The sequence below is a fragment of the Musca domestica genome, unplaced genomic scaffold (assembly GCF_030504385.1).
Source record: "Musca domestica strain aabys unplaced genomic scaffold, Musca_domestica.polishedcontigs.V.1.1 20, whole genome shotgun sequence".
NCBI classification, from domain to species: Eukaryota; Metazoa; Arthropoda; class Insecta; order Diptera; family Muscidae; genus Musca; species Musca domestica.
The window spans coordinates 12842827-12870402 of record NW_026712250.1 but is presented as its reverse complement, the minus strand read 5'-3'; the positions used below and the strand labels follow the sequence as shown (position 1 = coordinate 12870402).

The 27576-nt window shown below is 36.5% G+C and overlaps 1 protein-coding gene across 1 annotated transcript; it reads left to right on the top strand.

The window, feature by feature from the left end:
- The first annotated feature begins 647 nt into the window (after positions 1-647).
- LOC101890458 (transmembrane protein 198) lies at positions 648-27576 on the top strand. Its single transcript, XM_059122257.1, has 6 exons — positions 648-1684; positions 21169-21271; positions 21799-22061; positions 23452-23616; positions 24038-24307; positions 26280-27576. Exons 1-6 carry the CDS (start codon positions 1601-1603, stop codon positions 26460-26462), a joined length of 1068 nt encoding a protein of 355 aa, XP_058978240.1. The 5' UTR covers positions 648-1600; the 3' UTR covers positions 26463-27576.

Sequence of the window (27576 nt, the reverse complement as noted above, 5' to 3'; positions counted from 1 at the left end):
CTTTGTTCATTTCCGAAGAAGCCAGCCGATGACTTAAGCCAATCAAATAAGCGCTTTATGTATTCACAGCTTTAAGTCATCGGTTGGCTTCTTCGGAAATCAACAAAGGAGCCTAGGGCCAAAATCGGACTAAGTCAACCTAAAACTCCTTTGTTTATCTAAGAATAAGCACTATAAGGTAGGGATACATAAAGCGTTTATCTGGCTGGCTTAAATTATAGGCTGGCTTCTTCCGAAAATTTAAAAAGGAGCCTTGGTCCAAAATCGAACTAAGTCAACCTAAAACTCCCTTGTTCCGATGACTTAAGACAGCAAAATAAGCACTATAAGGTGGGAATACATAAAGCGCTTATCTGGCTGGCTTAAGTCATCGGCTGGCTTCTTCGGAAAATCAATAAAGTAGCCTTGGTCCAAAATCGAACTAAGTCAACCTAAAACTCCTTTGTTTATCTACGAGGAAATCAGCCGTTGACTTAAGCCAGCCAAAAATGCGCTTTATGTATTCTCAACTTAAGGTACACGACCAGTCCCTTAAAGTCGATTATTCGATATTCCCGCAAATCGAAAGTCGATTATTTTTCCTTATGAATTATCGTTCCACTCGATTATTATCCTTAAGAGTAACGTTTCTCTAACTTTACAGGAGTTCTGTTGAGCGAATCATGGAGAAAGGACATGGCGAACATACGGCTACGGTGTTTTGAATAGCGCAGATACATTTTAGATATCTCACAACAAGGAAAAAAAAAACATATTAACAAAGGACATGGAAAATAAAATTACAATGAAAAGCAAATAATATTTTATTAAAAAAAGCCAGTGAAAATGCTGTAAAAATTTACCAGGAATATATTTTAATAAAAAAATGGTTTTCTGTAAATATTCCTAGAAGGAAAAAAAGTGAAAAAGGTGTCAACAATTTTTCCACCCAAAAAAAAAAAAAAAACAAAGCAAGGGAAGGATGAGCACGAGTTACAAAGGAATTTTTCGTTTGCTTCGTTAAGTTTGTTTGTGTTGCTAGTGCTGCTGCCGCCGCCGCTTCGCAAAAAATAGGGTGGGAAAGAAATGTGCCACTGACCGTACCCACAGTAATTGTGGCTTGTCTGTGTTTCAGCGTTGGTGCTTTACAACGGTTGTGTCTCTGTTCTTCCTAAATAAAAAAAATATTGAAAAAAAAACATCGCAGATTCCTGCTGTTTCGTATGTCCTGTGGTCTTTTGCTTGTTACTTGTTTCCTTGTATTTCAAAACAACAACCATAACAACAATTACAGTAATGCATAAATAATTATTAACGATTTTTTTTTTTTTTTGGCCAAATATCAAAAATCTCCAACAAGGCAAGCTATGAAAGAAGTGATGCGAAGAAAAGTGAAAGGAATGTAAACGGAAATAAAATAACTAAAAAAACAGAAAAGCTTTAATCAAGGTTCATGAAATGTATCCGATAATCCTACTATCACAAAATATGTAAATGTGAACGTGTGCGTGACGTGTGTGTGTGTGAATTTTGTTTCCCTAAGTTCCTTTATTAGAGAATTTTGAACTCGCATTTATATTCAAAACTAAGAATTTTTATTCAAAATAAAAAAATAATTATCATGAATTCCGTGGACTCAGTATTTGTTTATGAACATCCCGAACATCCGGAGATCCATAAAATGGATTGGCAATTTTTCATAAAAGTGAGTAGAGAAATAATAATCAATAATAACAACAACAACAATCATCAGCATCCGCATAATCATCATTAGCAATAACATCATTCTCCTTCTCCTCAATATACAATGTCACAAATGTGACAGTTGTTTTTTTTTCGCAAAGAGTAATGATATTAAACAAAAATTGGCAAAGAGAGCCAAAGAGAACAAGAGAGTATGGAATTTATCATCAGGGAAAAACAAGAAACAGGGTCAAGGATAATTTCATATATCGCCCCAAATTGTAAACAAGATTTTTTATATGTGTATATATACAACACGATGGCAACCCAGTTAACTGACAGCTGGACACATACACTACATAGCAGTAAATGGTATGTTGTTGTAAAACAACATAATTAACAACGTCATCTGGGAGTCACGGAATAACAGAGTTGTTTTTTGTTGGTTTTAATAACGGTTAATTAGTAAATGATCTATGAACTCACTTACTTGACAGCTGTTCACATGACATGTCTGTGACAGGTGAATAGTAAACATGACAGATTAACATAAATCAAGAATGTAAGTGAGAGTGATGCTAGGCTGTTTTAAGGTGAAAATATTAATAAGAGGATTTTTTCGGACATAAATAACCACCTGGGCCTCAATTCTTGTTCTACGAAAATGTGAAATGTAAACTTTTATAAAGGAAAAAAATGTCAAATGAAAAAAATTTATAAAGTAAATATTTTTCATTTCATATTTTCATAGAACAAGAATCCAGCCCCTAGTAATACAAGGGCTTTAAGGTGGGAATACATAAAGCGTTTATTTGGCTGGCTTGAGTCATCGGCTGGCTTCTTTGTGAGGGAAAAAAGGAGTTTTAGGTTGACATAGTTCGATTTTGGTCTTAGGCTCCTTTGTTCATTGCCGAAGAAGCCAGCCAAATAAGTGCTTTATGTATTCCCACCTTTAGGGTGGCCAAGTTGAATTTATGGACCGAAATTGATCTAAAGGTGAGAATACATAAAAGACTTTTTTGAATGGCTTAAGTCATCGGCTGGCTGTTTTGGAAAAGTATAAAGGAGCGTAGAGCCAAAATCGAACTAAGTCAACCTAAATTTCCTTTCTTCCTCTACAAAAGTAACTCTTATTTTTTCTGACATAAATAACCACCTGGTAACACACTGGAGGTGGCCAAGTGGAATTTATGGATGGAAATTGATCTAAAGATGAGAATACGTAAAACGCTTTTTTGACTGACTTAAGTCATCGGCTGGCTTCTTGGGAAATGAACAAAGAAGCCTAGGGCCAAAATCGAACTAAGTCAACCTAAAACTCCTTCCTTCCTCTATAAAATGAACTCGTACATCTGGCGCCCAAACATATAATTGTTAGTTCAATGATACATACTAAGATGGGGTTTACACAAGACAATTTTTTCTTGAATCAGAGTCGTATATTCTTAAGGCTCTATCAGACGATATGTTTTATACATATATGGTGTAAAATTTTTCATATGTAGAAGCTGGACACATCGTGTGATACATCGACGACACTTCAGTTGTGAAATACATAAGCAAAGTACATACCATGGTAGAAGAATACAGGTAGATGCATCAAAGCTTGGGAACATTGATATGTCAAAAAAATTTAAATGTTTTTTTTTTTTTTTTTCAAATATAAGCAGAATTTTATATGTTTATAACAGATCTTATGTTAACAAAAATGTTTGTATGTGGGAAATTTGAGGAGATGGATGGATGGATTTTGATGCTTATTTCGCTTTATTTGAGCGTTTTGTTTTTCAAAACTATTGAAACCTAAGTGGGAAAGGTACCAGAAGAAATGGTCCCATCTCTACCATCTTTAAAACATATCTTGTGTTGATGGAAATATTGCATAGTCTGAGTGGAATCGCATGTTAATTTCGCGCCTTATGAGCTACATGAATATTCATAATTTTGACCCTTTGTGGGGCAGGCACCAGAAGGAGTGGACCGGTATATACCTTCTTCACACCAGATCTTGGGAAAATAAAAGTATTGTGTTGTGTGAAATTTGAAGAGAACCGGATGCCTATTTCGGATTTTATGATCGTTTTGGTAATTCAAAACTTTCATTCTTTGTGTGGGAGTTACTGGAAGGAATGGTCCGATCTCTACTATATTTATAACAGACCTTGGACTAAGAAAAATGTTGTGACGTGGGTAATTTGAAGACAATCAGACTCTTGTATCACATTTTGTAAGTGTTACAATTATTTAAAATTTTAACACTTTGTGGCCGAGGTGATGGTGTGGACCGATTTTGTCCATTTTCACACCTGACCTAGCACTGATGCAAATATTAGGATGTGCAAAGTTGGAACAAAATCGAATTATCCTTTCTCTTTCTGTGCAGTAAATTATTTTCTTTGAAAATGTTGACATTTTGTGGGGGAGGTACCAGAAGGAACTCGATCTAAGTTTGGAAAAAATATTACGATGCGCCAACTTTGGATCCAATTTTTTTGGCCATATCAAATGATATATACCCTCTCTAGCCATATGGCTGAAGATATAAAAACTACTAGATTCTGGAACAGAGCACCGATCGAGTAATTGGCTCAAATTTTTGGATGTAGCAAGCAATATGTAGTGTGGTATTAGCCCAATATTTCCAGGTCAATGGCTGACACAACACGGTTCGGCGTTGGCGCTGAAATATAGAAATGGCGCCCAACGTTAGAGGTATATAGCACTCCTAATGCCTTTCGTGGTACAGAGTATTCTCAAAAATGGTGCGGTATGGTTTTTGAATAGCAGTAGCACAAAAGGCCAATATCACAGTCCGCTGGAGTTGAAATGTGGAAATGGCGCCCGACGTTGTTTTGAAGCTATGTTTCTTGCGGCAACATGTCATAGCCATCTAATCGGTCAAGTGCTCCCAATGCCTTTGATGGTATATAATATTCTTAAAAACGACGCCGAATAACTTTTGAATAACAATAGCATCAAAGGCCAATTCTTACGGCAACAATGTTTGAGATTTCATGGCCATCGGATAGGTCAGAGCCATCTAATCGTTCAAGCGCTACCAATGCCTATGATGGTACAGAATGTTCTTAGAAACAGCGCCCAATGGCTTTTGAATAGCAATAGCATCAAAGACTAATATCACGTTTCGCTGGCGTCGAAATGTGGAAATGGCGCCCAACGTTGTTGTGAAGCTATATTTCTTACGGCAACAATGTTTGTGATATCATAACCATCTGACACAACACGGCTCGGAGCTGAAAAGTAGAAATGGCGCCCAAGGTGATAGGTCAATCACTTCCAACGTCTTTAATGAAACAGAATATTCTTAAAAATAGCGCCCAATGGCTTTTGAATAGCAATAGCATCAAAGGCCAATGTCACGTTCCGCTGGCGCTGAAATGTGGAAATGGCGCCCAACGTTGTTGTGAAGTTCCTTTGAATTTTCTTAAAACGGCCCCCAATGGTTTTTGGAATAGCAGTAGCACAAAAGGCCAATATTACGGTGCTCTGGCGGCGAAATGTGGAAATGGCGCCCAACGTTGTTGGGAAGTTATGTTGAGTGTTCTTAAAACAGCGCCCAATTTTGATTAGCAATAGCACCAAAGGCCAATATCACGGTACGCTGGCGCTGAAATGTGGAAATGGCGCCCAACGTTGTTGTAAAGTTATGTTGAATGTCTTTAAGACGGCACCTAATGGGTTCTTGAATAGCGATAGCACCAAAGACCAATATCACGGTCCGTTGGCACTGAAATTTGGAAGTGGCGGCCAATGGGGTTGTGATGTTATGTTGAATAATTTTAAAACGGCGCCCAATGGGTTTGGAATAGCAATGGCACCAAGGACCAGAACTTTGAATGCTCTCCACCATTTGATACAAATTTGTAAATTTTCAAAAAATTAAAATCCATTAAAAATTCTGTTAAAATCTTAAAAATACCGAATGTAGCCGTATATTAGGGTCTATACGACGACATGGACCTGCATACGCAACTTTTGTCATAAGCCTGCACAGACAATTTTCTCCCGTAGGCTGTAACATCCATTACGAACTTCAAATACCAAATTTGAAACAATTCCGGTAAAAAATGTCGCTAAAATCATTAAAATACCGAATATTGGGAGGTACCGTTATATGGGGGCTATACGAAGTCGTGGACCTGCACAGACTATTTTCTGTCATAGGCTGTAGTATCCATTACGAACTTCGAATGCCAAATTTAAAACTTTGCCGGTGAATAATGCCGCTAAAATAATCGAAATACCGAATATCGGGCGGTGCCGTTATATGGGGGCTATACGATGATGTGGAGATACATGTCCCAGTTTCAATACCAAAAGTCCGACAGGCATAATACACATTTGAGTAAATTTTTATCGGCTTGCTTCATATCGTTCGGAAGCTAGAGTGATTTCCACAGACGGACAGACGGACGGTCGTTGTTAAATCGACATAGAATTTTATGCTGATCAAGAATATAAACATATACTTTGTGTATATTTCGAGGTGTTACAAACGGAATGACAAACTTAATAAACCCTCCATACTATGGTGGAGGTTATAAAAAAGTTCCTAAAATGGCGCCCAATGGTTTTTGAATAGCTCCAAATGTCTTTAAAAGGACCTAGATTCCGTCCTGGCATTTTTCAGAAGTCTGCCCTGTCCCAAATCACAATTCAACTGTCATGTGTTAAATTGGCGCCCAACGTTTAATATTTTACTTTGCAAAATTAATTTTGTTGTTCTACATGGAATAACTTCACACTGCTATATCTTTGTTATTTCCGCATTCCAAGCCAATATATCATATCAGAAGTTAATTGGAACCTGGATAAATGGTGGCATGGCTAATTTGTCTCTTCCTACTCATCTGCACCGCATATGGTCTTATCAAAACTATTAAATATCTAGGGATAGCTATGCATTTCCAGTGCGCGTCCAATGGCTTTTGAACAGCAATAGCCCCAAAGGCCAAAAAAAAAAGTTTCTAAAATGGCGCCCAATGGCTTTTGAATAGCTCCAAATGTCTTAAAAAAGACCTAGATCCCGTTCTGGCATTTTGAAGATGTTTGCTCTGTCCCAAACCACAATTCAACGGACATGTACAATATTGGCGCCCAACGTTCCATATGTTACGTTACGAATTAATTCTGTTGTTCTGGGAGGATATTCCACCCTCTCACTGCTATATCTTTGTTAGTTACTCATTCCAAGGCAATATATCATATCATAAAGGCTAATTGGAACCTGAATAAATGGTGACATGGCTAATTTGTCCCCTCTTATTCACCTGGCTCACACATGGGCTTATTAAAACTATGATAACTATGTATTGCACCCTCTTCCTGTTTTTCCGCTCTCTTTCGATTATTTTATTAAAATATTGTTCCATATATTTATTTTTTGTTTTTTTTTTTTTTTTCCAGAGGCTCACTTTCATCATCGTCGTCGTCCTCCTCAGCAGCATCAATGAATGTGACACCCACAAACCTCATTTTCTAGTTTTGCGAAAAAAAAAAACCTAGGGGTCCCTCCGTACAACACATTGTCATTAACCAAAGGATGTATTAATGTGCTGTACCGTTCAACTCCCATGCCCTATTTCGTTTTCGCTTCGCATTAATGCAAATGTGGGAGTTGTTGTTCTGCTTTTCATCCACGTTTGTCTGTCCACAATTTGTAATTATCAGTCATTTACAACAACAAAAAAACTGTCCTTATTCTACTTTCTCCTCTCTGCAACATTCTGTTCTAAATTTTATTTTACGATTTCTATTCATCGCAGATGAAACAGCCAGAAAATGTTCTCCAACGTTGCTGGGTTGCCAGCCATGGCAAATGAGCAATGGCAAGCAGTGAGAGGTTCAAGCCAAACAAATGCATTAGTCCACATCCGTAAAACACCATTCGAATCAGAACCCTAAAGAAGAAGAAGATAAAACAAGAATCATGAAAAAATGAAACACAAGACTTCCGAACAACGAAAACAACACATTTGTCTGCTTAGGTTTTCTTCCGACGTTTTTTTGTGGTTTTTTATACCCTCCACCATTCTATGGAGGGTATTTTAGCTTTGTCATGGCGTTTGTAACACCTCAAAACCGTACCTCCCGATATTCGGTATTTTCATAATTTTAGCGACATTATTCACCCGAATTGTTTCAAATTTTGTATTCGAAGTTTGTAATGGCTAGTACAGCCTGTGGCTAAAAATTTCGTATGCGGGTCCACGTCTTCGTATAGCCTCCATATAAGGGTACCTCCCGATATTCGGTATTTTCGATGATTTTAGCGACATTATTCACCCGAATTGTTTCAAATTTCGTATGCAAAGTTTGTAAATGGTACTACAGCCTAGGCCAAAAAATTTCGTATTCACGTCCACGTCTTCGTATAGCCTCCATATAAGGGTATCTCCCGATATTCGGTATTTTAATGATTTTAGCAACATTATTCAACCGAATTGTTTCAAATTTCGTACCCGAAGTTTATAACGGGTACTACAGCCTGGGGTTAAAAATTTCGTATGTAGGTTTACATCTTCGTATAGCCCCCATATAACCATACCTCCCAATATTCGGTATTTTGATGACTTTAGCGACATTATTCAGCCGAATTGTTTTAAATTTCGTATACGAAGTTTGTAATGGGTACTATAGCCTATGACAAAAAATTTTGTATTCAAGTCCACGTCTTCGTATAACCCCATATAACGGAACCTCCCGATATTCGGTATTTTGATCATTTTAGCGACGTTTTTCATCCAAATTGTTTTAAATTTCGTATTCGAAATTCGTAATGGGAACTACAGCCTCTGTCTAAAAATTTCATATTCAAGTCCACGTCTTCATATAGCCCCCATATAACCATACCTCCCGATATTCGGTATTTTGATGATTTTAGCGACATTATTCAGCCGAATTGTTTTAAATTTCGTATTCGAAGTTTGCAAATGGTACTAGAGCCTATGCCAAAAAATTTCGTATCTAGGTCTACGCCTTCGTATATCCCCCATACAACCATACCTCCCGATATTCGGTATTTTGATGATATTAGCGACATTATTCACCGGAATTGTTTCAAATTTCGTATTCGAAATTCGTAATGGGTACTACAGCCTATGCCCAAAAATTTCGTATGCAGGTCCACGTTTTCGTATAGCCTCGTTATAGAAGTATAACGGAATTTTTAGCAATTTTTTTGAATTTTTTTCAAATTCCTTCCAAATGCTGAAGAGTATTAAAAATTCGTCTCAGCTGAACTTAGCTGCTTTTTTACTTGTTATTCCTTGTAATTCTCCTTTTTGTTGCGAAATTTGATCGCTAAAAACCTCAGCCGTAATATAAAAAAGAAGCACAACAATTTTGCCATGTTGGAATGGTGTTGACGTTGCACTTTCGTGCGGAACTTGAAATTGCCAAAGCATAAGGTCCTTTTTTCGCGTTGCCTCTTTTGTTGTTGTTGTCGGAATAAATTGCTGCAATTGGAATAAATGAATAAATTGAGTACGACATTTCAGTGCATTTCCACATTTTCCTTTTTCTTTGTTGGTGTTGTTGCAGAACCCATGAAGACGTAATGTTCTATGGCCCCTTAGAACTTTGGCCAAGGACATGACTTATTCATGCATTCCAAAAAGTTCTTGTTGTGTTGTTCTCCTATAGCAATGTTGTTGCTTGTATGTGTGGGACTTTTTTGCTGGCTGTTCTAAATTAAGTTTGTGTGCCTTAGTTTTTTTCGGTTGTTTTTTGAGACATTTTGGGTAAGGAACTAAGAAATGAACAAGAACTTTGTGTTGCAGGGCACAGTGGGAGAATTTGAAGGCAAATACTTAAGGTGGGAATACATAAAGCGCTCATCTGGCTGGCTTAAGACATCGGCTGGCTTCTTGGGAAATGAACAAAGGAGCCTAGGGCCAAAATCGAACTAAGTCAACCTAAACCTCCTTTGTTCATTTACGAAGAAGCCAGCCGATGACTTAAGGCAGCTAAATATGCGCTTTATGTATTTCCGCCCTTAGTCCTTATAATTTTTATTTACTTCAAAAATTATATTTTAGTGATCAAATGTTTATCAAAAGAGGGCTTGGCAAGATGACTCTAAGGTGAGAATACATAAAAGGCTTTTTTTGGATGGCTAAGGTCACCGAACTAAGTAAACCTTAACCTAAGCTTAAGTCACCAGCTGGCTTATTGCTGAAAGAACAAAGACTCGTAGTGTAAACAAGTATAAATAATGGGCTAAAATCAAACTAGATCACCCTAAAACTCATTTGGCCGAAATTGAACTAAGTCAACCTAAACCTCCTTTGTTCTTTTATGAAGCTTTCTTGCTTAAGTCACTGGCTGGCTTCTTCCTGAAAGAGCAAAGACTCGTAGTGTAAACAAGTATAAATGATGGGCTACAATCGAACTAAGTCACCCTAAAACTCATTTGGCCGAAATTGAACTAAGTAAACCTAAAACTCCTTTGTTAATTTTAGAAGCCAGCCGATGACTTAAGTTGAGAACACATAAACTGTTTTTTAAGCTGGAAATACATAAAGCGCTTATCTGGCTGGCTTAAGTCATCGGCTAGCTTCTTTGGAATAGAACAAAGTAGACTTAGGTTGGCTTAGTTCAATTTTGGCCAAATGAGTTTTAGGGTGACCTAGTTCGATTGTAGCCCATCATTTATAGTTGTTTACACTACGAGTTTTTGTTCTTTAAGGAAAAAGCCAGCCGGTGACTTAAGCCAGTAAGCTTCGTAAAAGAAAAAAAAAGTGATGTAGGTTGACTAAGATCGATTTCGGCCCGTAATTAATCAGTGTTCATCCCACTCTCTATGGTTATTTTACGAAAAAGCCAGCCAATGAGTAATGGGAAATAAAACGAGTTAAATGAAATTTGTCGGTATTTGCCGACAGCTGCATACCCTCAGCAAATGTTCGGTTATTTAAATATATTTTGACTTGCGTTATGATTTCGTATCTGACCTAAGTCTGATAAAAATATTAAAAGGTATCAGATTTGGATTCTATATCGACTACTTGCTTCACTTTAAATTAGATATTTAATAATATTTCGAAAAGTTAGCGTTTATGAGAGTTATACTTTTTTAAAATTTTAAACAGTTGTAGGAGAGGTACATGAAGGAGCGGACCAATATATTCCATCTTCACATCGGTCCTAGGGTTAATAAAAATATTGTGATGTGTGTAATTGGAAGACAATGGGACACTTACTTTACATTTTATAAGAGTTATAATTATTCCAAATTTTGACCGTTTGTGGGGGAGGTACTGATGGAATGGACCGATATTGTCCATTTTCGCACCTGATCTAGCACTGATGTAAATATTAGGATTTTCAAAGATAAAAAAAATGCAACCAACTTCAGACTGCTGTCATTTCTAAGCCAGTCGTCTGACAGCTGTTAAAATTATACCAGTGACAGCTCTTGCATTGCTTACAAGCGTACAAAATCATTTTGGTGAGAATTTTCCAGAAAAAAAGTTTTTCGTGATGGAATTCCAGCGTGATATTGTGATTTCTTTATATTTGGCTGGAAAGCCACAAGTGGCTATCGTTAGATCACTCCACAATTCAAATGTAAATAAATCTTCGTACCATCGCTCGTTACAGTGATACTGGTAGCGTAGCCCAACGTCAAGGAAAGGGACGGGAGATAACAGCAACATCAGCAAAAATGGTTCGAAAAGTAAAGAAGCGACTTAATCGAAAAATAGTTCGTGAGCTGAACATATCGCAATATTCCATTCGGCAAATATTGAAAAATGAGCTCAGGGTAAAGCCATTGAAATTCGAAAAAGTGCAAGAACTTACACCGCAACAGAAAGAAAATAGACTCAAAAGAGCTAAAGAGTTTTTTCGCTTGGCCGAAAGTGGTGAACTGCCGTATTTGGTTTTCTCCAATCTCCGATAAGAAATTATTCGTTGTCCAGCAGTTTGTAAACAAACAAAATGATCGTGTTTACTTGCCAAAGAGGTAAGCTGAAAATGTGAAAATTAGATTAGCCACCAGAACTCAAGCGCCGGCCATGGTGATGGTGTGGACTGCCATTCATCGACCGTGGCATCAGAATAAATGCCGAATATCATTGCACTCAGCACGCGCCACCCAAGAATGAATACAAAATTAGGTTCCTCGCTTTATTTCCAGCGCACAATGGCCATCAAAATCTCCGGATAGCAATCCGTTGGACTATTGTGTCTGGAGTATTTTGGAATGCAAGGTTGACACTAGAAAAATAACAAAGTGTCGATCACCTCAAGCTAGCGCTTCGCTGTGAATGGGCCAAATACCGCAGAGCAACATTCGGGCAGCGTGTGACGGTTTCATTGGCCGTTTGAAGGCCACAATCCGCGCCAAAGGTGACTAATTCGAACAAATCTAAACTTTTTCTAAAATTTGATGCTATTTCCGACATTTTTTTGCTTTCATTCAATAAAATTTAAAAAAAGATTGTAAAATTTATGGCATTTGACTTTGATGCAGTTTTTTTATCTCACCCTGTATATGTGCTTCTCCTCTTAGAGACTTTACATGCACATGGATAATAAAAGTGACAGCACATATATAAAACTTTTATCGTCTGATAATGTTTTTAGTAATGATGGACAGTCGTTGGTTGTCAAAAATTCTAATGAATTTCGACAGTCTAAAGCATGGTAAAATTAAGAAGTTGAAGTCATTTCAAATAAGTATATCCATCTCTGCATTTTCAGTAAATTTACCTTGTCATATTTCACGGCATAGAAAATAGGTCCCCACCGCTGATTTGTGTATTTACAATGGATGATGTTGTCATGAGTGAGATGTTGTCAAATAAAACATTTTTGAAAAAAAATATGACCTTATGATTGCATGACTCTACCTTCTTCATTCTACCATGGTCTGAAGTCAAAGTAGGAATCATGGTAGAAGAACATAGATAGACGCATCAACGCTTGCGAACATTGATATGTCAGAATTTTAAAAATGTTTTTTTCAAATACAAGTAGATTTTTATATATTTTCTCATACGATGGAAATCGGTGGTTGTTACAATATGCATTTCTCAAAAATTTTAATCCTTTTTCATTCAAAATTTTTAATTCTAAAATCGATTTGATAGTTCATTGTTCCAGCAGCTGTGTCGAAGCGACTACCTGTATTCTTCTACCATGGTAGTAATATATAAAGCGCTTATCTGGCTGGCTTCTTTGGAAATTAACAAAGGAGCCATGGCAGAAGAATACAGGTAGATGCATAAACGCTTGGAAGCATTGATATGTCAAAAAAATTTTAATGTTTTTTTTTTTTTTCAAATATAAGTAGATTTTTATATGTTTTCTTATACTACGTCATTCGGAGGTTATTATAATTACCGTTTTTCAACAATTTTTACAAATTTAAATAATTTTTCATTCAACATTTTCAATTCCAAAATTGGTTTGACAGTTCATTGTTCCAGCAGCTGTGTCGACGCGTCTACCTATATTCTTCTACCATGAAAGGAGCCTAGGGCCAAAATCGAACTAAGTCAACCTAAAACTCTTTTGTTCATCTACGAAGAAGCCCGCCAAATATGCGCTTTATTTATTTCCACCCTTCATTTTTGATTCTCTATCTCCAAATATTTTCTTATTTTAAAGCAAATCTTTAAACCAAGCCAGGCAAATATGTGTGTCTCTTCTCTTAAAGACTTTAAATATCCCATGTTTATTTGTGAAACAAGTCCATCTCTTCCCTTGCAAAAGTTGTCGTTAAAAGTCTTTGTTGAAGAAGGCGCTAATTTAAACAAATAACCTCGGAGAAACGACAGCAACTTAGTCGATAACGTGTTCACTTGAGTTACGCTCACCGCGTTCACTTACCGTTTGTTTTTTGGCAAACAACTTAGATGCAAGTGAAGTGTCATCAATTAAATTCTATTTTATTTTTTTTTTGTGCAATTCTTTGCTAGGAAGCAAAGCAATCCTTGTAATATAAACGACGACAACAACATATCGACGTCAAACATTAACTACAACGGCAAAGTGGGTCAATCGCACAAAAAAAAAACAAAGACAACAAAAAAATGAGAAGAAAAACAACAAAAGCGGCGACTTTTTGTTTGGAACTTTAATGCAAATCAATGCATGCAGAGAGAAAACAAAACGCAAACTTGTACCTTCAACTCTGCTCTTTTTTCTCTTTGTCGTTGGATAAACAAACAATGTTAAAGGATAAGGAATGGCGATGTAAAGCATTGAAGGGTTTTTCATCTCCGTCGTCTTTTGTGTCTTTGTCTCGTGTTTCATGTGTGCGCGGGTGTGTGTGTGTGTGCATTGCATGCCGCCTGTTTACCTTTGGGGATTTCTATGGTTCATTTAGCTAGGCAAAAGGGAAGCAAGTATTGCGCTCTTGCACAATGCCATGGGTGTGAAGATGTGACAAATATCCCAGAGGGAAATATTTAGTAAAAAAATATTTTAAAAGTGGTTTGAAAAATTAAAGGAAAATGCATTGTATGGTGATGTATTTTGGTGTTTGACATCATTAGCCAAGTGGGCAAGATGTGGCAAAGGCTAAATATACAAGGAAGAAAATGCAGTGCATAGAAGCAGGGACTTGATTCTTGTTCATTGAAAATTTGAAATAAAAAAATATTTACTTTATAGTTTTTTTTTTTCATTTGACATTTTTCTATTTTATAAAAGTTTTAATTTTACATTTTCATAGAACAAGAATTGAGCCTCAGATCTAGAAATGAATAAGACAAATTTATGGCAATGCCAGAAATGAAGAAGGGAAAAGCCATGGTGTTGCCATCACAAGGAGAGACTAATAGAGTAAGGTCTCTGTCAATCGATACCAAAATATCATTTATGCCACTATCAGACGATTGGGGCATGGTAGAAAAATATAGAGAGACTCATCGACACAGCTGCTGGGACAATGAACAGTCAAACCAATTTTGGAATTGAAAATGTTGAATGAAAAACTATTTAAATTTGTAAAAATTGTTGAAAACGCGTATTATAACAACCTCCGAATGACGTCGTATCAGAAAACATATAAAAATCTGCTTATATTTGAAAAGAAATTTTAAACTTTTTGACATATCAATGTTCTCAAGCGTTGATGCATCCACATGTATTCTACCATGCAAGAAAGAAAATGCAGTGAATAGAGGCAGATCTAGGAATGAATTCGACAAACTTATGGCAATACCAGAAACGAACAATATAAAAGTCATGGTGTTGCCATCACAAGGAGAGACAAGTAGAGTAAGGGCTCTCTCAATCGATACCAAAATTTCATTTAAGCCACTATTAGACGATTGGAGTTTTACTTATGTACCGTCCATAGAGAGACGCATCGACAATTTTGGAATTGAAAATGTTCAATGAAAAATTATTTAAATTTGTAAAAAATGTTGAAAAACGCGTATTACAACAACCTCCGAATGACGTCGTATAAGAAAACATATAAAAATCTACTTATATTTGAAAAAACATTTAAAATTTTAGGACATATCAATGTTCCCAAGCGTCGATGCATCTACCTGTATTCTTCTACCATGTGTACTGTCACTTTTATTATCCATGAGTATTTGCGTGTGTATGTCAAAATTGTCATTTTACATATGACTCGTAATTCTTGCTTTCACACATAGTATGGATTGATCAGCATAAAATTCTATGTCCATTTAGCGATGTCCGTTCCTCTGTCCGTCTGTGGAAATCACTCTAGTTTCCGAACGAAATGAAGTAGGTTGATAAAATTTCACTCAAATGTATATTATGTCTGCAGGACATTTGGTATTGAAAATGGACCATGTAGGTTCACGTCTTGGTATAGCCCCCATGTGACGGTACCTCCCGATATTCTGTATTTTGATGATTGACACTATTCACCGGAATTGTTTCAAATTTGGTATTTGAAGTTCGTAATGGATACTACAGTCTAAGACAGAAAATGAGGCATGTAAGCCTACGTCTTCGTATAGCCCCCCGTTATTCGGTATTTTGATGATTTTAGCGACATTATTTACCGGAATTGTTTCATATTTGGTATTTGAAGTTCGTAATGGATACCACAGCCTAAGACATAAAAATGTTTGTGCAGGTCCACGTCTTCGTATAGCCCCCATATAATAGTACCTCTCACTTTTCGGTATTTTGGTGATTTAAGTGGCATTATTCACCGGAATTATTTCAAATTGGGTATCAATGTTCCCAAGTATTGATGCATCTATCTCAGGGATGGAACGGTTTTTTATGCATTGAAATTCGACAAGGTAAATTACAGAAAATGGAGAGCTGAGAAAGCTAATATGAAATGAGGTTACCTTTATTTCATTGTACTATGCCAAAACCCTTATCATCTGATGGCAGCTTATGTGAGGTCATAATTTTGCCAGAGACATGCATTGCAAAATCATGAAAGTAGTTGTCGTTTGCTAAATCGAATATGGTTACCTTTATTTCATTGTACTATGCCAAAACCCTTATCATCTGATGGCAGCTTATGTGAGGTCATAATTTTGCCAGAGACATGCATTGCAAAATCATGAAAGTAGTTGTCGTTTGCTAAATCGAATATGGCAACCCTTTTCCAAAGAAGTCGACCTTGTCATTTGTCAACGAAAAATTATTTATATCTTAAATATTTACGTATGACAAGTGACATATTTTACAAAAATAAAAAAGTGGGCCGGTTATTACATTTTTCCGATAGATAACAAAATAATGTTGTCGGACAAATAAATTGTTTTTCTTTATTACAAGTTTCATTTACATATGTACTGTCCGATAAGCAAAAGGTCAGACCATCTTCTCTTCATTATATCCTCCACCTTGAAAAGGGTATGAAGGTATATTAACTTTGTCATTCCGATTGTAACATCCCTAAATACTATATGGGGTCTACGAAGAATAGTAGACCCATAAAGTATATATATATTCATAATCAGCATAACATTCTAAGTGGATTTAACGATTCCCTTCGGTCTGTCTGTCTGTTGAAATCACGATACAGCCCTTATTATTTGACGTAGAGCTTTCAAATTTGGCAGAACAATTTGTATTATGTCTAGGATGATTGGTAGTTAAAATCACATATATCGGTCCATGATTTGGTATAGCCGCCATATAACGGTATCTTCCAATATTCGGTATTTTGATGATTTTCGCCTCAATTTTTCACAGATTTGTCTAAAAATTGGTATTTGTAGTTCGCAATGGGTTCTAACTCCTGTGGCGAAACATTGTATGTATGAGTCCACTTTTTTGATATAGCCCCCATATAACGGCACCTCTCAATATTCGGTATTTTGATGATTTTTGCCACATTTTCCCACGGAATTGTCTAGAAATTGGTATTTGTAGTTCATAATGGGTTTTTGCTCCGGTGGCAGAACATTTTCACGTTTTCCTATAGCGAACACATAACGATACCCACCGATATTCGGTATTTTAATAATATTGTTTCAAATTTGGTATTTAAGAAGATTTGATAGATGTCAACGCTTGAAGTATAAAATTGTCAATGCAGGTTCCCGTTTTCGTATGGCCCCCATACAAAGGCCTCACCCATTTCGACCAATCATCGACTGGCTTCTTTGGAAGAGAAAAAACAGCTTAGGATCAACATCGAACTAAGTAAACCTAAAACTCCTTTGTTCCTCTACGTAGAAGCCAGCCGATGACTTAAGCCAGTTAAAACGTCGTTTTATGTATTCTCACCTTAATTTAGTTTTCTGTTTTAAGATTATATTCATCCTTGATAGAGGGTATAAAAAAGGCATGACAAAAAATTTGGTCGGTAAAAAAAAATACATTTTTTGCCAGTCGTACGCCCGTATCTAAGGAAGAACCACAAAACTGGCTACAGTCATCGGCTGGCTTCTTCGTAGGGGAAAAAAGGAGTTTTAGGTTGATTTAGTTCGATTTTGGCCCTACACTCCTTTCTTCCTTTCTGAAGAAGCCAGTCGATAACTTAAGCCAGTCAAAAAAGCATTTTATGTATTCTCACCATAACATTTTTATTTTCTGATTTCGATTATATTTATCCTCGATAGAAGCTCTAAAAAAGGGGTAACAAAATATTTGGTCGGTAGAAAATTTACATATTTTGCCAGTCGTACGCCCATATCTAAGGGAGAACCACAATATATAACATTTACAATGTAGGGACATCAAATAACAATATTGTAATCGTGTGATTGCATGAGATCACCTCTGTAATTGTACCATGGGAACATGGTATAATGCCGCAGGATTTGTGTTTGTTTAGAGTAGTTTTAAAAATTTTTAATTCCATTTCTGGTTAAATTTTTTCCATCACCCATCATTTTTCGCAGGGTAATGGTGTAGTTTTATTTGTTTTCAAGTCACTTGGATTTTTTCCGTTTGTCCTTTTCCGTTCATCAAAATCACATTGCGATAGTAATCAACACTGGTTTGAGGTCGAATGCAGCACATAATAAACAATGGAATTGCCAGCAAAAAATACGAACAAATAACAAAGTTTATACGACTATTTATTGTGTTTTCGAGCGTTTTTTGTTTTAATCTCGATCGATGCCATCATCCAATGCAATAAAAAAATTGATGGTATATATAGAACATAGATACACATGTTAACTTTGTGTGTATGTGTGTGTGTTTATGGATTTGTCCTCGCCTGTTATGACCTGACCTATTGGTAAAGATGCAAGACAATGTTTAGTTGATTGTGTGGGATTTGAATGTGTGTGTAGATACAATCAATTTATTTTAGTAAAAGAGATATGTGAAAGATCTATAGATTAGTTTAATAACTTGACATCATTGTTATGCTGCAAGGACATTTTCTTTATTGATGGTGGGTAAGAAATCTTTGAGGTTGGAGGAAATAGTCCAATGGGCCAGTTCAAATCTGAAAGGTATGAAATTGAAATGAATTTTGTGGCGCCCAACATGGAAGTAACGTCTAACAAGCAAAAAAGCAGTAATTTCGGCCAGATGAAAACCCTTGAAATATAAAATTGTCAATAGAGGTTCTCGTTTTGGTATGGCCCCCATACAACGGCCTCATCCATTTCGACCAATCATCGACTGTTGTTTATGTATTCCCACCTTAACATTTTAATTTTCTGATGAATTTTGTGGCGCCCAACATGGAAGTAACGTCTAATAAGCAAAAAAGCAGTAATTTCGGCCAGGCCGAACTTTGAATACCCTACAACATTTGAAACGAATTTTGAAACTTTCAAAAAAATGTAACATCCACTAGAAATTTTGTTGAAATCCTAAAAATACCGAATATAGCCGTTATATTGAGGTCTATACAAAGGCGTGGACATGCACAGAGAATTTTCTGTCACAGGCTGTAGTACCCATTACGAAATTTAAATACCAAATTTGAAACAATTCCGGTGAATAATGTAGCTAAAACCATCAAAATACCGAATAACGGGAGGTACCATTATCTGGGGGCTATACGAAGGCGTGAAACTGCACGCACAATTTTCTGTATGAAGGTGTACTATCCATTACGAACTTCAAATACGAAATTTAAAACAATTCCGGTGAATAATGTTGCTAAAATCTTCAAAATACCGAATATCGGGAGGTACCATTATATGGGGGCTATACGAAGACATAGACCTTCACAGACAATTTTCTGTCATAGGCTGTAGTATCTATTACGAACTTCAAATACCAAATTTGAAACATTTCCGGTGAATAATGTCGCTAAAATCATCAAAATACCGAAAGTAGGGAGGTACCATTATGTGGGAGCTATACGAAGTCATGGACCTGCACAGCAAATTTTCTATCATAGGCTGTTGCATTCATTACGAACTTCAAATACTAAAATTGAAACAATTCCGATAAATAATGTCGCTAAAATCATCAAAATACCGAATATCGGAAGGTACCATTTTATATGAGGACCATACGAACGCGTGGACCTGCACAGCAAATTTTCTGTCGTAGGCTGTAGTATCCGTTACGAACTTCAAATACCAAATTTGAAACATTTCCGATAAATAATGTCGCTAAAATCATCAAAATACCGAATATTGGGAGGTACCATTATATGGGGGCTATACGAAGAAGTGGACCTGCAGATACAATTTTCTGTCTTAGGCTGTAGTATTTATTACGAACTTCAAATGCCAAATTTGGAACAATTCCAGTGAATAATGTCGGTAAAATCATCAAAATACCGAATATCGGGAGGTATCGTTATATGGGGGCTATACGAAGAAGTGGACCTGCAGGTACAATTTTCTGTTATAGGTAGTAGTATCCATTACGAACTTCAAATACCAAATTTGAAACAATTCCGGTGAATAATGCAGCTAAAATCATCAAAATACCGAAAATAGGGAGGAGCCATTATATGGGGGCTATACGAGGGCGTGCATCTGCACAGACAATTTTCTGTCATAGGCTGTAGTATTCATTACGAACTTCAAATACTAAATTTAAAACAATTTCGGTGAATAATGTTGCTAAAATCAAAGGGGTCAGCTTAAAATGTGCACCTTCGGTTGGCCATCAGACCTAAAGCGCCGGCCATGGTGATGGTGTGAGCCGCCATAACAGCCGATGGACGCTCGCCGCTCGTATTAATCGACCGTGCCATCTGAATAAATGCAAAATTTTATCGCGAAAATATTCTGGAGGGTGTATTAAAGCCTTGGGCACGCAAACATTTTGGCCACAGACCTTGGACATTCCAACAGAACTCAGCATCATCGCCACCCAAGAATGGTTACAAAATGAGCTTCCTCGCTTCATTTCCAGCGCACAATGGCCACCAAAAAACCTCCGGATACCAATCCGTTGGACTCCGTTGTGTCTGGAGTATTTTGGAAAGCAAGGTTAGCGCACTAAAAAATACCAAAGTGGCGATCACCTCAAGCAAGCGCTTTGGCGCCGAAAATGGGCCAAAATACCGCAGAGCAACATTCGGGCAGTGTGTTACATTTTCATTGGCCGTTTGAAGGCCTTAATTCGTTCCGAAGGTGAACAATTCGAACAAATCTAAACTTTTTCTAAAATTTGAGGCTATTTCCGACAATTTTTGTTTTCATTCAATAAAATTTAAAAAAAAAAATTTAAAAATTATGGCCTTTGACTATGTTGCAGTTGTTTTTTATCTCACCCTATACATTAAAAAAAATTGTGGCGCCCAATATGGAAGTTCTATTTCCTTATAATAGAAACTTTAAAAAAAAACTCAACCCTAAAAAAATCATCTCCAGCATGAAGTTTTAAATTGAGTCAAGGATATATCACCTCCTCACACACACACACAAACACACTTCACTTCATTCTTTAACATGACAGAGGAAAACTTCATGCCCCCAGGATATTAAAGGCCCAAAGTGTTTACTTTTTGCGTTCTTTAGTTCCTCACTCTTTATCTTTTTTTTGCTCTTTCCAGTTTCTGCCCTCAAATCATTTGCCCATCAACTAAAAAAACGAAATTTGCTCTTGTGGCAACACCTTATTAACATAAATCTTGTGGTATATTTTTAGGGTTTCCTAGAAGATCATCCATGCACCAGTGCACCACCAGACACCATGTATGCACTGCTATGGTCAATGTGTGCGGTCTTTGGCATAGTGTTTGTGCTGCTAGGTGAGTACACAAAACAAAAAAAAAAACACAACAAAACAAAAAAATAACGGATACTCACAAACACCCCTCTCACTCGCTCACTCTCTCTCACACATGGATGAGAAAGATGTGTTTGGGTGATGTGGCCACAAAAAAACAAAAAAGCAAAACACCCCACAGTGGTAATTTGACAGACACACACTCCAGAGCACATAAAGTTCACCTATTTTACAACAACATTTCAAGAGCTAAACAACAAAATATGCCTGAAGGTCGTTTCTTGACACATTACCAAGCACCTGGGCAATGCTGTGATAAACATACACAAAGTTTACACGAAAAGGGGGGAAATGGCTTATGTATGTTCACACACACTCACACACATGTGTATAAAACGCCATAACATAATGACGTGATTTAATGTAATCATAAAACAATTTTTTTTCTGACACACTAATTAAAAAGGCCTTACAATAATTGCGGATTTTTGTCATTCTCTTTTATGTACCTCTCTTCCTTGTTGTTGTTTTTTTTTTTGTTTCTTTTAGGTTATCGCTGTCTACGAGCAGTGGGCTTTTTGACCGGAGCCTTTATTGGCATTAAGGCTGTGGCAATGATGCGTATCTATATAACCGGCTATTTGGGAGAACCGGCCGATGCAGCCTCCTCTTTGGTGGGTGGTCTAGTGGGTGCTGTGCTGGGCTCAACATATCCGGTGGCAACATTTTTCATAAGCGCCTTTGCCGGAGTCATCTTGGCCGGTGCTGCAATGGCGGTCTGTGTTGCCACAATGCCGGACAATGAATTTGGGGTAAGTTAAAAAAAGGGGGATCCTAAAGGTGAGAGTACATAAAAGGGTTTTTTGGACTGGCTTAAGTTATCGGTCATCGGATTCTTCTTACAAAAAAAAAAAAAAATAAAAAATAAAGAAATGAGTTTTAGGTTGACTTAGTTCGATTTTGGCCCATCATTTATACTTGTTCGCCATACGAGTGAATCGTACAAGAAAAAAGACTCGTATAGCGAACATGTATAAATTATGAGCTAAGGTCGAACTAAGTCAACCTAAAACTCCTTTATTTTTATACCCTCCACCATAGCATGGAGGGTATATTAAGTTTGTCATTTCGTTTGTAACACCTCGAAATATACATTTTAGACCCCACAAAGTATATATTTACCTGATCAGCATAAAATTCTATGTCGATTTAGCGATGTCCGTCCCTCTGTCCGTGTGTGGAAATCACTCTAGCTTCCGAACGAAATGAAGTAGGTTGATAAAATTTTACTCAAATGTATATTATGTCTGCAGGATTTTTGGTATTGAAAATGGGCCATGTAGGTCAACGTCTTCGTATAGCCCTCATATAACGGTAACTCCCGATATTCGGAATTTTGATTATTTTAGTGACATTATTCACCGGAATTGTTTCAAATTTGGTATTTAAAGTTCACATTGGATATTACAGCCTATGGCAAAAAATTGTCCTTGCAGGTTCACGTCTTCGTATAGCCCCATATAATGGTACCTCCCGATATTCAGTTTTCTGGTGATTTAAGCGACATTATTCACCGGAATTGCTTCAAATTTTGTATTTGAAGTTCGTAATGGATACTACAGCCTATGACAGAAAATTGTCTGTACCGGTCCACGTCTTCGTATATCCACCATATAACGGTACCTCCCTATATTCGGCATTTTGGTGATTTAAGCGACATTATTGACCGGAATTGATTCAAATTTGGTACTTGAAGTTCGCAATGGATATTACAGCCTAAGACAGAAAATTGTCTGTTTCTGGTCCACGTCTTCGTATAGCCCCATATAATGGTACCTCCTGATATTCGGTATTTTGGTGATTTAAGCGACATTATTCACCGGAATTGTTTCAAATTTGGTATTGAAAGTTCGCCATGGATACTACAGCCTATGGCAAAAAATAGTCTGTGCAGGTCCACGTTTTGGTATAGCCCTTTGTTCTTTTGTTCGTTTCCGAAGAAGCCAGCCGATGGCTTATGCCAGTCAAATAAGCCTTTTATGTATTCTCACCTTAACTCCGACAAAGATTAAGAAATTCCAGTCATTCGAAAAATAAAATTAATTCAAAAATTTCAAAACATGAAAAATAAATCAATCACTTAGTGAATAATATTTTTTTTTTGGGTTCCTCAAAATAAATTTATGTTTTTTTCCTTTCCAGCAAATCGAAATAGCAGTGGCCTTGATTGGTGGCGCCATCATTTGTTCGGTCCTTACACTGTGCAGTGCAAAGTATGTGACAATCTTAACCACCAGTGTGGTGGGCTCAGCGATGATCATATGTTCGGTGGATTTCTTTTTACATGGCCTCCAGTTGACCACATGGGTAAGTCAAAAATAAATTTAGTGATAAAACACATAAAAGTGAGAGTACATAGAAGGCTTTTTTGACTGCCCTAAGTCATTGGCTGACTTCTTTGTAAAAGAACAAAGGGGTTTTAGGTTGACTTAGTTCGATGTTGGCCCAACATTTATACTTGTTCACCCTACGAGTCTTTGTTCTATTTTAACTGAGAAGACATCCGGTGAAAATATGGCTCGCTGTGATCGAAAAAATACATATGTACTTTCCTCATATTTTTCATAACTGAAATGTCGTCAATGTATCACAGCTTCTACATATGGAAAGTTTGACACTACATATGTAAAATCCTTAGAGAGCAGCTTAAAGAAACTATTATTTTTATTTATGTTCTCTTCATTTTCCCCCTATAAGTTTTACTATTTCCCTTTTTTTTTAATTTCAGCTATTCAATATGAAACCCCATCCAAATCCTCCCGCCTGCTATGGTGGCATCTTGATATTTGCCTGGCCCGTGAGCATAATTATCGGTCTAATGATTCAGAGTTTCATCACAGCCTGGGGCATTGATCATCGTAAGCGGGTCTTTCAGAAACGACATCAACAATTGGCGCGCATGCAATCGCGGCCGCGTGAAACCCGCGAAGAGGCGAGACAACGAAAATTCCGTTATTTATATCAAGTACGCACTGCCAGGGGTGATATTATATCGCAGGTAAGTGAAATGTATGGTTAGTTTGATAGTGTGTACCCTACATAATATGCTTAAGCCATGTTTACACAAGCATGACATGACCTATGGCCAAAAAAAGTTACATAACCAAATTGAGGCTATATAAACCTCCACCATTCTATGGTGGGTGTATTAGCTTTGTGATTTCGTTTGTAGCACCTCGAAATATACATTTTAATGCCCAGCATAAAATTCTATGCCGATATAGGTATGTCCGTCCGTCTGTAGAAATCACTGTAGCTTCCAAACAAAATAAAGTAGTTTGATAGAATTTTACTCAAATGTATATTATGTCTGCAGGACTTTTGGTATTGAAAATTGGCCGTGTAGGTTCACGTTTTGGTACAGCCCCATATAATGGTACCTCCCTATTTTCGGTATTTTGATGATTTAAGCGACATTATTCACCGGAATTGTTTCAAATTTGGTATTTGAAGTTCGTAATGGATACTGCAGCTTAATACAGAAAATTTTCTGTGCAGGTCCACGCCTTCGTATAGCCCCCATATAATGGTACCTCCCGATATTCGGTATTTTAATGACTTTAGCGACATTATTCACCGGAATTGTTTTAAATTTGGTATTTGAAGTTCGTAATGGATACTACAGCCTATGACAGAAAATTGTCTGTGCAGGTCCTCGTCTTCGTATAGCCCCAATATAACGGCACCTCCCGATATTCGGTATTTTGATGATTTTAGCAACATTATTTACCGGAATAGTTTGAAATTTCGTATTCGAAGTTTGTATTGGGTACTAAAGCCTAAGGCAGAAAATTGTCTGTGCAGGTTCACGTCTTCGTATAGGCCCCATATAGCGGTAACTCCCCATATTCGGTATTTTGATGATTTTAGCAACACTATTCACCGGAATTGTTTCAAATTTGGTATTTGAAAGTTCGTAGTGGATACTGCAGCCTAAGACAGAAGGTTATCTGTGCAGGTCCACGTCTTCGTATAGACCCCATATAGCGGCACCTCCCGATATTCGGTATTTTAATGTTTTTAGCCACATTATTTACCGGAAATGTTTCAAATTTGGTATTTGAAGTTCCTTATAGATACTACAGTCTATGACAGAAAATTATCTGTGCAGGTCAACGCCTTCGCATAGCCCCCAATAATGGTACCTCCATATTTTCGGTATTTTGGTGATTTTAGCGACCTTATTCACCGGAATTGTTTCAAATTTGGTATTTGAAGTTCATAAGGAATACTGCAGCATAAGACAGAAAATTATCTGTGCAGGTCCACGCCTTCGTATAGCCCCCATATAATGGTACCTCCCGATATCATCGGAAATGTTTCAAATTTGGTATTTGAAGTTCGTAATGGATACTGTATCCTGTGACAGAAAATTGTCCATGCGTGTCCACGTTTTGGTATGGGCCCCTTATAATGGTACCTACCTATTTTCGGTATTTTGGTGATTTTAGCGATCCGAATTGTTTCAAATTTCGTATTCAAAGTTCGTAACGGGTAGTACTGCCTATGACAAAGATTTTTCTGTGCGACTTTACCTTCTGAAATCTACCATTTCCATAGCATATATCAAATAAATCCTCCCATCCAAAGGCTTTAATGTAAACCCGATAAAGATATGTATGTAAACGTACTTTTAGATCAGCTGATCCCTACCATGCTGTCAAAATGCATGATTGTTTGTTAATCGCATGACAGAAGAATATAGGTAGTCGCATCGACACAGCTGCTGGGACAATGAACTGTCAAATCAATTTTGGAATTGAAAATGTTGAATGAAAAATTATTGAAATTTGTAAAAATTGTTGAAAAAACCGATTGACGTCGTATAAGAAAATATATAAAAATCTACTTATTTTTGAAAAAAAAACCTTTAAAAATTTTTGACATTTTATTTATAGAGAGGCTGTGTTTATTTTATCTTACTTAACTATACCTATACCCTATTTTTAAAATGTTGTTTCTTCTTCCAGAACTTTGTTTCAGCTCTACAAAAACGTATACAACTAAGCGGCACCGAAACACCCTCAGAACGTTCTCTGAAGACCAGCTCAAATGAACGCAATACCTTTCGCAGCGATCGTACCCACTTTACGACAATACCACCCGATTCCGATATGTTTGATAAAATTGAAATTGTACGAGATATAGCATAACAAACGGTATATAATTATATGTAAAGCGTTATATTGAAGAAGAAGACAAAGAAGAAGAAGAAGCACGTGGAGAAATGTGAGTAAATAAATAGTATGTATAGAAGCGGGGGGCAGAGTTGCCAATAAATATTTTTAAAATAAAGTAAAAAACCAAAAAAAAAAAGAAAACATTTGACAGTTGCGTCTTAAAGAACTTTTTAAGCTTTAAATGGTTTCCCAGATAGAGAAACTCTGACGAAACAAAAAAATATAAATAAAAAATAATAATACTAATGATAAAATGGAAAAAAAGAAGAGCACTTAAAGTAAAGTTTTGAAAAACAATGATATACCCTTACAGGTTTTTAATGGTTCCAAAAGAAAGCAAGAAAGAAAAATGAAATAATAACCTTAAAGTTACAAAACAAACTAAAATAATTTTATTCTTATTTAAAACATAAAGTGATTACGCTTTTTAAGCGCTATATTTATCTCTAAGTTTATTTTCCTTTTTGAGAAAAACTATAAGTTTACTATTTGCAACTTTGTGTTTACTATATGTTTTTAAAACAAAAAAATATATATATTAATGCAGTTTGTCAAAAAAGATCATATTTCGTAAAAGACAATTCAAGAAATCGTCTTAAGGTGAGAGTACATAAAACGTTTTTTGGCGGGCTTAAATTATGGGTTGGCTTCTTCATAGAGGAAGAAAGAAGTTTTAGGTTGACTTAGTTTGATTTTGGCTCTACGCTGAAAAAAAGGCCCTTGGAACAAAATCGATCTATGCCAACCTAAAACTCCTTTGTTTCTCTACGAAGAAGCTAGCCGATGACTTAAACCAGCCAAATATGCGCTTTATGTATTCCCACCTTTATGCATTCTCCACTTTGTATCCTCCTAAGTATGGTAGAAGAATACAGGTAGATGCATCAAAGTTCGGTAACATTAATGGTAGAAGAATATCGGTAGACGCGTCGACACAGCTGCTGGGACAATGAACTGTCAATGCAATTTTGGAATTGAAAATGTTGAATGAAAAATTATTTAAATTTCTAAAAATTGTTGAAAATCCTGAATTATAAGAAAAATCTACTTATATTTAAAAAAAACATTTAAAATTTTTTGACACATC

What these genes read in the sequence shown, in the direction of transcription:
- LOC101890458 (XM_059122257.1), top strand. Translation starts at nt 1,601, where the DNA reads ATGAATTCCGTGGACTCAGTATTTGTTTATGAACATCCCGAACATCCG. An exon ending in ATTGGCAATTTTTCATAAAA is followed by an intron (nt 1,685 to 21,168) that starts GTGAGTAGAGAA and finishes GTATATTTTTAG; the next exon opens with GGTTTCCTAGAAGATCATCC. An exon ending in TGCCGGACAATGAATTTGGG is followed by an intron (nt 22,062 to 23,451) that starts GTAAGTTAAAAA and finishes TTTCCTTTCCAG; the next exon opens with CAAATCGAAATAGCAGTGGC.